Source organism: Quercus robur, chromosome 5 (genome assembly GCF_932294415.1).
Source record: "Quercus robur chromosome 5, dhQueRobu3.1, whole genome shotgun sequence".
Taxonomy (NCBI): domain Eukaryota; kingdom Viridiplantae; phylum Streptophyta; class Magnoliopsida; order Fagales; family Fagaceae; genus Quercus; species Quercus robur.
Genome location: NC_065538.1, coordinates 51,599,563 through 51,613,385, shown reverse-complemented (window position 1 = coordinate 51,613,385; position 13,823 = coordinate 51,599,563). Strand labels below are relative to the sequence as shown.

General features: G+C 34.4%; 1 protein-coding gene across 2 annotated transcripts; it reads right to left on the bottom strand.

Moving 5' to 3' along the window:
• Positions 1 to 1,392: 1,392 nt before the first annotated feature.
• LOC126726280 (protein HIGH CHLOROPHYLL FLUORESCENCE PHENOTYPE 173, chloroplastic) lies at positions 1,393 to 11,267 on the bottom strand. Of its 2 annotated transcripts, none has more exons than XM_050431508.1 (17): positions 11,057 to 11,267; positions 9,563 to 9,817; positions 9,304 to 9,465; positions 8,631 to 8,681; positions 7,780 to 7,914; positions 7,576 to 7,599; positions 7,332 to 7,443; positions 6,664 to 6,789; positions 6,474 to 6,523; positions 5,412 to 5,570; positions 5,234 to 5,329; positions 5,034 to 5,149; positions 4,791 to 4,914; positions 3,833 to 3,946; positions 3,570 to 3,650; positions 1,875 to 2,055; positions 1,393 to 1,686 (listed from the first exon to the last, which is right to left on the bottom strand). In XM_050431508.1, exons 1-16 carry the CDS (start codon positions 11,117 to 11,119, stop codon positions 1,909 to 1,911), a joined length of 1,815 nt encoding a protein of 604 aa, XP_050287465.1. In that variant the 5' UTR covers positions 11,120 to 11,267; the 3' UTR covers positions 1,393 to 1,686; positions 1,875 to 1,908. The 2 variants fall into 2 exon arrangements, with proteins under 2 accessions (XP_050287465.1, XP_050287464.1); XM_050431507.1 differs by having other exon boundaries at positions 1,393 to 1,636.
• Positions 11,268 to 13,823: the final 2,556 nt, after the last annotated feature.

Genomic DNA, 13,823 nt, shown 5'->3' with positions numbered 1-13,823 from the left:
GTACTGCAACTTACACAAAACACAATGGGATGCCATATTGAGAAAAATGGAAAAGCTCTCTTATAGTCTATAGAGTGAGTTTGTAACTTTGTCCCATTCTAGACCTGTGCAAGTCCAACTTTGGAAATTTGGTGACGATTTTTTGTTCTTTGTTTTTCAAAGAATAAAAAATCGTCACCATACAGCATGATTTGTTTTTCGAAGTTTGGGGTAGTAAAAAGTAATGGTAAGGCATAATTTGTTCCAGTTGCACCTAGTTATCAAAGAACAAAAAATCGTCACCATACAGCATAATTTGTTTTTCGAAGTTTGGGGTAGTAAAAAGTAATGGTAAGGCATAATTTGTTCCAGTTGCACCTAGTTATTTCGTTTTCGTTTTCTTATTTTTCTGTTTGGTTTTTGTTTTTGCTTCTCTTTTTAGTTTTTACCATGTACTAATATGTAAGTATGGATGCAACTTTCTCCCATATTCGTCGTGACCATACAGCATGCTCACAGTCCCTTCCAGAATAGCACTCTACCCAAGATTTGCGTAAGGTCGAGCCCACTGTGTTACCCGTAGCACATATTGATTGGTCAATTTATAGCATTAGTACCTCAAGCATTTCACTTTCTATTTTTACCAAAATCTTTTGTCAATGACACGAAAATATTCCAATGCTTAGGAGGGTCGGTGACAAATCCATCTCACTTGATTCTCTCTTTTTTCTCAAATATATATCCTTATAATTCACCCAAAAAAAAAAAAAAAATCCTTACATACACCATAATAAAAAGAAAACAGGATAATAACAATATCAAAATTATGGTGGATTTGCAATAAAACTGTCATCTTTGTGAAGCACAAAAATATCAAAGTTGGGATGGTGCTTTGTGAAAGGAGAGTATGTTCATTTTATATTATTAATAATAACTGGGAAAGAAATTCAAGAAAATTTATTTATTGCAAACAGTGCTCCCAATTTATTTATGACATTGTAAAAACCAATGTCGATTTCCAATCACAAAGCCATGATTTATTAGCACAAACTGAAACTACTGAGGCGACATTTAATAGTCAACACTCACTGTGTCCATTTTAAGTATACAGAAACCCAGCATTCCTAACACGTTATATGTGGTCTAACCATTGGACAAAGACCATTTTATCATAGAATAATCTCCTGGTTAATCCAATGAATGGAGTAAAACTGTGTCCTATAGAAATATTTTAAAATTTTGATTAATTCTCAATTTATTGGAAAACGAGTTGCTAAAGGGAAAGTGGAATGAGTGGCAAAAACTCTGATTAAAAAAGCACAGAAGGAACAAGAAAGTTGTAAGGCAGCTTGAAACGCCTACAAAGGAACATAAACATGTAAACAGTCTTGATATTGCTATTAAAAGAAAAAATGAAAAACATGTTCGCTTTCATTTAATTGTCTTCTTAATTAGCATAAGTATTCATACACACAAGAATGTACAATTATGAAGTAAACCCTTCAAATGTGAGTTGGTATTTTCAACTATCTCATATAAATTATCTATACTGAGACATTGTTTGAACGCAGAGCTGAATTATGTTATATTTCCTTTCTTCCATGCTTGTATGTTTCTTTTGAAGCTTCTGCTCTGTGCTTTCAAGGGATGAATACACCTGCATCGATCAACAGGAGTATAAGCGAAGCAGTCAAAGAATTCCCCAGTCTGCTTCATTGAGTTGATCAATAACAGTAGCAAGAACAAAGAATTTATGTGCATAATTTAACAGTTTTATCAATATGCCTTTGGGAAATGTTGAACTGTGTGGAATAGGTAACAAATATAAGTGTACAGTCTCAGCCTTAAATCTGCTTTACATGAAATAATTATATGACCACCTCCACGTTACTTACATGGCTATTTTCAAAATTGGATAAGCTTATGGCATCAGACTGGAACAGGACTTTGTTCTAGAATTTCTTTCCCTGTAATTCCATCCTTCAGAGTTTTAAAGTATATGTCGTAGTCCTTCTCTGGAGGTGGGTTTTCAGGGTCCACTGTAAAAGGCTCACTAAATGGAATCACACTTTTAACCTGCAGAAGACATAAAAGAAAGTGATGATGTCCAAAACTCCAATAAATGAAACTTGAGCACTTTATGTTCACAAGTGAAACTTAATTAAGCTCAAGAGTAAATAAGTATCACAAAAGCATTCTCCCACTTTCATGCTTCCAGCTCATCCAAACATTTATAGTCAAGAAGTTCCATGGTAAATCATACAAGTTAGACCGGACAGCACTTGTACTTTTTACTGGTACTGACAAAGCTAAAGTAATCATGTAATTGAAAAAGGATTTACAGCTTTTCTTATTGAGAGAAGGAACTGCATTTCATTTTTAAACTTTTTCGGTCCTGTTTCCTCAATTTCAAAATATTATTGTAGTTCTTCTTCCCCAAAAAATTTCAAATGACTAAACTCTAAGCCATAGAGGAAGATTATTATAGGATGGATAAGAAGAACTTTTGGGCCTGAACTACGGTTTTGCAAAAACTTTGGCACCATGTTATGTGGAATTATATAGGATGAATAACCAGAAACTTAGAGCCTGAAGTCTAACCATGTAAAAAGTTTTACAATGTGTTCTGTGATATCACTGTTGGAATCGGCAATTACAATTATTAATGTTGCTTAAAGTAGTAATAAAATAGACAGAGCAGTTCACCCCTATCTTTGAAGTGGCTTAAGAACAAGCAAGCACAATAATTTTATATATTGCGTACCCTGAAAGTTATATTTATTTTCTATGATATTCAGACAAAATGTTACCACTACAACCATCCACGGTTCTTTACAGAAAAACTAAAAACTAGTTTTTACTCCAAACAAACAACAAAACTTTAGTCCCAAATTTTTTGGGGTCAGCTATTGATCTTTTGATTAATCAAGGTCAGCCACAATTACTTTTATTTACTTTTATTTTCTATTCTATCCGAAGTCATACTCTTTATTACTTACATGTTATTTTTGGTCTTTTTATACCCCTATTTTGTTCCCTCAACTCGAATCAATTTCTTATCATTGCATTAATCACTCTCCTTTGAACATGACCAAACAATCTCGAGCGAATCTCTCTCATCTTTTCGTCAATAGGAGCCACCCTATCTTTAAACAGATTTCTTTATTATGAATCGTATTTTTCTGTGTATTTCCACTTATCCATCTCAACACTCTTGTTTTAGCTACACTCATTTTATAATATGTTATTTCTTAACAACCCAACATTCAACAACATAGAGCATAGCTGATCTTATAGCAGTTATATAAAATTTTCCCTTTAATTAATTGGGGAAAAAAGGGGGAAAAGGAGAAATGAAAGAAGTTCAAAGTAAGTCACAAACTCAGTTTACATTATTACAAGGTGATTTTGTGTGGTACAGTAAACTACAAGCATTTGAAGTAAAACTTGCACTTCTATCAATATGCTACATGCAAATACTACAATCACTTATTGTCCCATACGACACAAACCAAGTATATTAATAAAAAGAGAATTGAAGTGCATAAACTACAATTATATGACAACAATAAGGGGAGCAAGAGTATTACCTCAAATGTCTTGTCACAAGCATATGTGCTTTCCAAAGCAGCAACACATATACGAGCAATCTCTTCCCTTGATATCTTACCCTGTATGTATAGTATAGCCAAAAATCATCACATAAAGTAATTTTAGCCTTGAAGGCTTAACCAAGAACCCAAGAAACTCAATTCAAGAGCAAGGTAATGCTAACAGAACCCACCAGTGGGGTATTTGAACATTACCATTAAATAGTACAAATTGAGATATGATTAAAGAAAAAATGTTGTACCGTTATATTGTCTCCCTGCTCGAAAATGAGATCTGCTCCGGCAGGCTCCTCAGTTAATGCACATGGCCTAACGATTGCATATGGTATTCCGCTTTCTCGTAATAAATCCTCCCCCTATTGCAGAATTGGCCAGTGTCAGACTATGAAGAGCAGACTTGTAGATGGATAGGCTTGGGGTAATAGCATAAGACATGATCAATAACAAGCCAATTTGAAATTGAAAATCTTCTCTTTTCCTCTTTACTCATAACTCATTTATTTTTGTAACTAACCAATTGTAGTAAAAGTCAGAATGAGCATGATTTGAGTTCCTAACAACTTTCTATCTATCTAAATTGTGTTTCTTTTCCATTTTAATCGTATTGGTCAATATTTGTACCAAGTTTTGAGTTGGTTATTATAATTGTAGGTTAGATGTAATTTTCTTTTTATTTACTGTGGATATTCTCTAGTCAATATGTCATATTTATATTGGTTTGCATAATATCCACTCTAACAAGGAATTCTACAATAACAATAATCACAACAAAGCACTAGTCCCAAAATTTTGTGGTTGGCTATGGATCCTTAATAGACTAATCAAGATTAGCCCATGTATTCTTCTCCACCATTATATCCTATCCAAAATCATGCTCTCTGTCACCTTAATTAATATGTACTTTTTTACTACTTCTACTAAAATTATTTTAGGTCTGTCTTCCACTAATTTTTATGATTACATGTTATTGGGTAAAACTGTAAAAGGATCAACTCATAAAGCATTGTGTAAAACCATAAAAGTCTCAACTCTTAAATCCATGTATAGTAACTTCTTGTATTCCAAATAAATAGTCCAAATTTAAGAGTCTGCTTGCAATTTTTTAGCAGCAGAATAGCTTTCTCTGAAAATGCATTAACACAGTTGGCTGCAACACAAATAATTCTGTAACTTAAAAGATTGCAGATATTAATTTTAAACCTTTAACTTGAATGTGAGAATAAAACCCAATTCCTTGTTCAAGCGAACAGCAGGTGGTTGTTTGCTCAGATCAAGTCCAGGCCTGTCAGGACGGGTAACTCCGGCTGAGCCCACATGTACAAACCTACAAAGTACACAACAAAAAGAGAGAATGTAAAGAAGAAAGTCCACCTAGCAGACAAATTACATTGAAGCATTCATATAATAATAATAATAAAATCCAAAGGGAAAGAATTGTTAAACCTCGGACGTATAGGATCCTTTATGTATGTCCGGATGCTTGATAGTGGAAGCTCAAATGCACCTTCCACAAAAGTAGGATTCAATTTCCCATCATATTCAAACTTGCTGAACATAAGCTGCAGTGATTTGTATACCTCATCAAGAACCAAGGTAGAAAACCATGAAGCAGAAAATAGCCAATAGTGTTAATGGAAGCATGCCTGCAATGATAGAACATTTGTCGGGTCGAAGGGTGGGGCATCTGATACTGTTCGTGCTCGAAATATAGGCCTCAAAGAAGAAAATGGCAAGCGTATCTGGATAGGAAAAGAGCACCATAGCTTGAAAATTGTGATTAATTGACACAGCCATTTGATTAAGGGGTTTAATGTCACTCACTGACTGCCATTGGCCTGCTACAGTGTCAAAGCTGGCTGTATAACCGACAGTGTCCCAATCACTGCTAGTGCGAATGATAAGTTTATACTTGCGACCATCACCTTTAAGGCGAAGCTCCAAACCATCATATGCAGAAAGATCCTCTGGAACTGAAAAATTCTGAAAGAAAAACATGAAAAAGTGGACTCATAAGTTAAAGTAGCTCATCCCAAAAGGCCTAGAACACACACCAAGAAAGGAGAGGAGAATAAGAAGAATTGAAAAATATCAATTAGTATAAAATGCAGGAAAGTCAGGCACAGCCACACTTTTGAGAAAAAACTTATTGCCCCAAAAAAGTAACTTTTAATAATGAGATTAAAAATCAATGAAAAATGGAGCAGCTTAATATTTTTGTCCGACTTGTAACAGAGGAAAAAAAAAAAAAAGGAGAGAGAGAGAGAGAGAGGATGAAAAATTGTTGCCACAGGTAGCAAGAAAATACCAGAGAGCTCCTCCTTTGACAGAGAGGACAGCTCACTAATAACTTGTTTTGGAAAAGAAAGATTATAGTTAACCTCATTCCTTGTTTAGCAAGAGGTGCACTTTCATCAATAATAACATGGCCCTCACATATTGATACGCAAAGTAGAGATGTGGCAATTAACTGATATTATCTTATAGTACTGTATTTTACTAACTATGCCAGATGGATAACTGAAACTATATTATCTAAGTAGTCCATAGAAATGTCAAAAGTTCATGTCAGCAATGGATAGATAGGTTGTCACACAACAAATTGATTGAAGACTTTTTTTAAGACCCTTTTAATGAAATGATTTCATTCCATTTCTTAAAGAACTTGGGGCATAAAAACTCCAAATAAAAACTAGAAGGAAATTTCACTGTCTTATCATCAGGACAAATGCTACAAACACTTCACATAGTAGCATGATTTAGGCTCATTAAGATTCTATATAAGATCATTTGTCAGCATATGTAGAGTGAAATAGTCCAGAACAAGGATCAGAAAAGCATATATCACACAGAAGTAAGAAGTCAATAAAAATCATTGAATTTTACCTTTGTTCTGATACTAGTAAAGCCACCATTGTTTGCAGTGGAAACAACACCTGGAGGAGGTGCACCAAATAATAAATAAATAAATCAAAGAATTTGGATGTAGAAAGCTAATCATCATAGTTCTTATGGGATTGCATGCAAGAAACTAAATAATGGGAAGATAAAGGTAGAGCGGTCTGACAGGAAAAACCTTTGAAAACCCCAGTTGGGCCACCAATTTCACTGCCTCTTCGGTCAATTTGAAATGTGCTTTCACTAACTCCTCCCATAACAACGTCATCTAAAGCACCCCAAGCAAGCTCTCTAGAATTATTATCTGCAAAAATAGGAGTAAGAGGAAAGAAGAGAAGAAACAATCAGTCATGGATCATATTCATGTTTCAAACAGAATGAGAAATGCTATTCAGGATTTTGGCTAAATTGCAAGGCACCAATGCCATATATTAATTTAAGGTCAGCCAACCCATGGTGAACATATTTTTCCCCTAAAGTAGCAGAGTATCAAAATTCTTGGCTGAATTGTTAACAACTAATGCCAAATCCAGCAATCTGCTGAAAATGACTTGTAGAATAAAAAATGAACACAATAAATTTGTAAATTCTATACACAAAAGAGATGTTATAAATGGCATTTCAACATTCATGTTTTATGGCATCTATAATTTATGAACATTTGTTCTCATTTTGCTTCTTGCTTGAATGCTATGCATTGCCCCCACCACTCACCCCTTTTTTCCATTCCAATTTTTTTTTTTTGAAGCTTTTGTTTTATTTTGCTCTAATCTGTATGCTAAAAGACTTGCTCAAATGTGGCAGCATGGTTCCATATATATAATTTTCATCTAGAAAATAGTGTACCTTCAAATCCAAATAGTAGTTTTCCATTTCGAAGTCCAACACTTCCTTTTACAGCATTGATTAAATTCTTCATCCCAATGTATTCCACCTTTTCAGGTGAATCACCTTTTATCTGTTCTCATCAATCAAATAAGGCACCACAGTTATCAAAAACCACAGATTTGCTAAATGGAAAAAGTGAAGCTTTGATTTGAAATTTCAATTTGAGGGGGAAAAAAAGAGAGAATAGGCATCAGTTCGCCACCTCCGGTTCAAAGAACTTGATCCCCTGTACCACAACATTTTTTTATTGTGTTAGAGATGGAAAATATGGTAGCAAGCATACAGATTATATTTAAGAAGCCAAACAAACTGACGGAAAGTGGGCTGACATTCTAATTGCAAAATATACTGCATCTATACATGAAACTATGACTTTTCACCATCTTAACAATTTTCAAAAACATACTTGGCTATATTTTGCCCTATCAGGAGTGTCCCCTTCCTTTGGCCCAACAATGACAGAAACAGCATTAATAACTTTCCTCACTCCTTTGAAATATTCAGGGACCAAAGTGCTCTCCTTAGTGATGTCTCCAACAATCTGAGATATTGCAGAGAAAGGCACAGTTGGAAGCATGCAAGGTAAGGAATGAAAACAGAATCAACTTTTCCGATTTATACATAATCATATACTAGAAATATCTTGGTGTGGCATAAGTTCTGCATGAATGAATCTGATTATCTTCTTCCACCACAAAATGGTGGTGACTATATCATATACCAGTTACTTCAAATAAATAATTGAAGTCTCAGACAAAATCCACAGACTCAAAATCAGTTTGATAACTCAATATAGCTATTATACCTATGAAGCATCTGGCTTCTTCATAGTGTACTGATTGACTACTATAAAATAGGAAATTCTGCCAAGAACAGTTGAAAGTATCATTGAGTCAAATTTATCAAAAGGTACAATGGTACCAGACACGAATTCAGAAGCTTCTGACGATTAATAACTTAAAATACACAAAATAAAGTGGAATGACATTAATAACCTTACTAAGAAGTCAGTTCCCACCATAGATGCACAGAAAACTTATATTCTTCAGAGAAACCATTATGTGAGGTCCTGATTGTCAATAAATGACAGCCAGACAACTAAACTTCAGATCATATTATCGAATGTATGGAACACACCCAAACAAAACAACTTAAAGCCATTTTTTTTTATGACAGCATAAATGTAATCAGTAAGGAATAAAAAGTTAATGCAACAATTTCCATTGAGGTATGAATTTAAATGGGTCGCTTGCTCACCAAGTCAATATCTGGGCCCAACATCTTTCTTGCCTTCTCTTCATTTCTGACCTGAAAATTTGTCATATGTCAACCAGGGATGGAACCAGGATTCATACCTGGGGGGGCCAAAGCTTAAAACCAAAAAAAAAATTATGAAAATAAAAACTAACATCTATTTCATATTCAACAAAATACTACATACAAAATTAGTATTTCTTAAACATTTCATATTATAAAACACATCAACAAAGTATAACATCAACAAAGTATAACATACAAAATAAGTGTTTCTTATTTTGTGCGTGATTTTTGTTTAGTCCATATTTATTTTTTATTTTGTTTTTGTAGATAAAGGGGCATGAATTTTATTTATTTATTTATTTTCTTGTAGGTCAATATCTAAATATTTGATAGGAGGAGAGACAAATATATATATTAGGGCAAATCTTAATTTTTTTATACTTTTTTTTTTTTGGGGGGGGGGGGGGGGGGGCGCAATGGCCCCCCTCTGCCCTAGTGTAGGTCCATCACTAATGTCAACAAAAATATACGGGGTATAAGAAAATAGGCAGCTATTGTAAACCAAAAATATATTAAAGAGCAACCTGTAATTTACTTTTCTTGAATATTACAACCGGCTTGCAGAACCTAAGCATGCATTAAAATAAATCAGGAAGGTAAGAAGAAATACCAATACTCGGACTGGCAATCCCTTCTTCCGTAAGATGTCGACCACTCTTCTACCCACACCACCAGTAGCTCCAGCTACCAGGACAATACCAGAGTTATCCATGTTGTTTACTGGTTTACTAGGTGATGGACTGGATAATTTCTCAATCAGAGATTCAAAGAACTTCACAATTCCCAAATATTGAATTATTGTTAGTAAAGGGCATAATAAGCTTCCAGTGTCAGATGTGAATAACATTCGCTTATAAACCATGTCTGACCTTAGCAGGAGATGGGGGTCCATTGAAAAAATATATAGTTCTAAAAAATCTGCCAAAGTCCCAACTCTGCTGTCCAGCTTCTGCAGAGATTGGTCCTCTTTTAGTCCTTGAAGAGAGAGAAGCTAAACTTTGTCGGTAAACAAAAGACTGTGGTCTGTCATCAAGTTGAAGAAACGGTTTAGGAAATGGAGAGGACAGCAACTGACGATTCAAAGATCTGTTCGAAAATTTTCTACCAAAATGTGATGCAGAGCCCTGCAGTGTCAATTGATTGAGCCATGCAAATTAAAATAATCATGAATTTGAGGATGATGACATGCTAAAAGTTCACCAACTATACATGTAGTAAACTTTTAGTTTAGTGATTAAAAAATGTTGAATCTTTTCCATGGATTCTGAGGAACTTGGCCAAAAAAATGCAGAATCTATATGTTTTTCACTCTCAAGAACTGCCATAGTAGTATTTTTCCTTCAATTCATCTGTCATTTTCCAAGTACTCCATAACATGGTTAATCTTGGGATTAAAAATTAGAAATAGATGAATGCCCAAAGTAACTACAAATCACAGACATAATTAGGCAAAATTGAAATAATATTTAGGAAACACTAGTCTTGTTTTGTTTTTTTTACAACAGCATAAAATGCATTATAAAAAAAAAGGTAAACGGGAAATATATCTTCCAATGAATATGAATAACTTCACTAATAATTTGGGAATTATTACTGATATTCATCTTATAGGTCACAAATTAATAGATTCCTTAAATTAGTTGGGTAGCATCAAGTTGGATATTGAAATGAACACAATTATTTCCTATCACATTTCCTTGAAATGTGAAGACTACATTAGCAATAATATCATTGTCAGCCTCAGTGCTCCAGGAAAATTAGCTGAACATTGCATCAAAATCAACTCGACATAACCGTGTGAAAAAAATTACTCACTGAAAGACTAGAAACTAACACATGAAAAGAATGACAACATTCTCATTGTTAAATATGTCTATAAACTACCTAGCTCAATAATCCCAGATGGTCAAACATACCCAATTCAGTTCACCCATCATCCTTCCATAGTGTAAACATTGCATGATGATCACATTTACATCAAACACTATATCATACCAAACATTTATTAACTTTGCAGGCTCATATTATACAATTTACACATAGAGACCCTTCAAATTCTAAAACCCACCATTTAATTCACTTTTTCTAACTAACTCTGACAGAATCCGATTAGCCAAAAATGGAAAAAGCTATGTTGTTAACACACAACCCTTTTTTTTAAAAAATAATTACGTTTTCATATACTTTTTTGCTCTAGTTTTTTCTTTATTGGTATATAAAAAACTCAGTAAACAAGTAATTCATACAACAAAGACTCTAACTTTGATATTTGTACTGATATTAACTAGATATTTAAACACTACACTAGAATAAGAAAAAAAATAAATTTGTTGGGTTTTTAGATAATGGGTGTGTGGGATTACCTGAAGGTTGGGAATAGAGGAAGACAGAGGAGACGGTGATATCTGCATAGACAAACAATCCATGTTGTGTTTTCAACACAGACACAGAGCGAGAGACAGAGAGTGAGCGGTGTTGTTGTTGTTGATATTTGAAGTGAAGTGGTAATATAGACCACACACAATAATAGTAACAGTCGCTTTTGATTCTAGTTCTGGAATCGGAGGCTGAAAGCGCGGCAACGTGTCATTTTCTTCTTTATTTAGTCATCAATTTTGCACTAATGTGATATTCACTATATTTAAATAATATATATATATATATATATATTTTTTTTTTTTTTCACTGTGATCAAGAAAAAAAAAAAAAAAGTGGATCGAAAGGACCAAAGTGGACCAAATTGGATTTAAAGAACCGAAATGTACTGAAATTGAGCAAATTGACTAATATAAACAAAAGTGAACCGAAATGTAATATTGATGTGGCTCAACAGGAGCTTTAACAACAATAAATTTTAGCTTTTAGATATTGTCGGTGGTAGTTTTTGTGTGTAGCTACGTGTCTTCGAAGTTGTGACTTTGCTAGGCTCGGATTTGTTTTGGAAAGTTCAACTTGGAACTCGACATTGGGCCTCATAGACTAATAACTTCCGGTGTATTTTAAGCCTATAAAATAGATAAAATCCAAAGTCTTAAAATCATGATAATTGTTGATATAAATAAATAAATAATATGCTTAGTATAATAGCTTTGATTAGATAATGAGTTGATACGTTATTATTATGTATATTAAGTGATGTCCAATATTAGAAAATAATTAATTAGGTGTCAAATGTCTAACAATGGGATGAGTCCAATAGTCCATGTCTAGTTGCGGTTCATGGTTCATGTTCAACATGATAAAGTATGTCCGGCAATGGTTCATGTCCAAATAATATATGTCTAATGGTAGTTCATGTCCAAAAAACATGTGTCCAAGGGTGGTTCATGTCCAAATAATATGTGTGCAATGGTGGTAGATTGATTTATTAATATGTATGTTCATTAATGAAGTATTAATAAGATCATGTTTATTAAATAGTGAGATGATATTAAAATAGCTTGTATCTAGCGGAAAAATGATAATGAATAAAATATATTTAATAATATAAATTTGAAGATAAAATATAATGACTTATCTTCATATTTTGCTGCTCCAACCGTAACATCAGTGGACTTAGCATTTCAGCAACTTTCAGACTTTGCAGTTCCAGTCGTATAACACCAGTGGATTTAACACTTTAGCAGCATGGTGAAGTGAATCCTTTCATGGTGACTTCATGTTTAAAAGGGAAAAATAGGTGCAACTGACGGGAGAGAGAACATGTCTAGCCGTGTGCATTGGTTGGTTAAGTTTGTCCCCTTAATCATGCACTAAAATGATTTTCCCCATGTAATGCCCTTTTAGGGTGCGTTTATTTTGGGGGAAAATGATTTCAGGAAATCATTTTCCCCCAAACCCAGGTGTTTGGCAGCAACGGTAAATTTCATTTTCTGGAAAATGGCTTCCTGTTGACCGAAATTTTCACCTTTGACCCGGAAATGATTTTACACCCTCATTTTCACTTCAAATCATTTCCGGAGAGAGAGAGAGAGAGAGAGAAGAGAGAGCCCAGATCGGAGAGCACCGATTGTCGATCGTGCTCGTCGATCGACGAGCGGCGCGATCGTCCAACGAGCGCGCTCGTCGATCGCGATTGTCGATCGTCGCCGCTCGTCGATCGCGATTGTCGATCGTCGCCGCTCGTCGATCGCGATTGTCGATCGTCGCCGCTCGTCGATCGACGAGCGGTGCGATCGTGCCGTCAATCGTGATCTTGCGAAGATCGAGATCGCGCCGTCGATCGTGATCTCGGATCGCGGTCGTCGGACTGGAGCTCGCGAAGCACCGTGCCGTCGAACCCAGTCGAGCGTCGATCGTTGATGATTTTTTTTTTTTGGGTTTGTCTTTTCCTTCTTCTTCTCCACCAGAAAATATTTTTCGGAAAATTTTTTGAAATGCAATCAAACACATGAAAACATTTTCCTTTCCGGAAAATAGCATTTCCGGAAAATGGAATATTTTCTAGAAATGCTTTTACACGAACCAAACACAGCCTTAGTTTTTAGCCAAACACGAGTGAGTTCGTGCTTTTTATAAGAATAGCTTTAAGTATTAAAAATGTATGTCTTTAATGAAAATGATTTTAATATGAAGTTTTTGTGCCTTTTAAGAGAAAGGCCTTAGTATTGATGTTCATATGCCTTCCATGAGAAAGGGCTTTTGTAATGTGTTCTTGGAAGAGTATTTTGATAGGTTTTAAGACGTGTAGAGATGGTAAGAAATATATATGTTGTGAGATATGGTGTTTGTAATATGTATAAGAATTACATGTAGATACTTTGTTGGACATGGATCTTGTATATGTATATTTTGTGAGACATAGAGTTTAAAGATATATGAGAAGTATGTATGGGTATTTTGTGAGGAATGTATTTGTAAAATATATAGAAGTGTGAGATAGATAATATGAAGGTTAAATATAGTGAATACATGAGATTATTTGTGTTATGGGTTATGTTGCTTTCTAAGAAGGGAGATTTTGTATGAGAAATAAAGAATGAGATGGAGATGTGTTTTGGGCAACAAAAATGATGAAGTTTCAGAATAATAAAGTGTGGGAAAGATGGGTAATGGATAATGATATGTTGTAATATGTGTGTTGTGTTGTTATCTATGAAGAGAGACTTTGTAAGAGAGATGGAGAAGTGT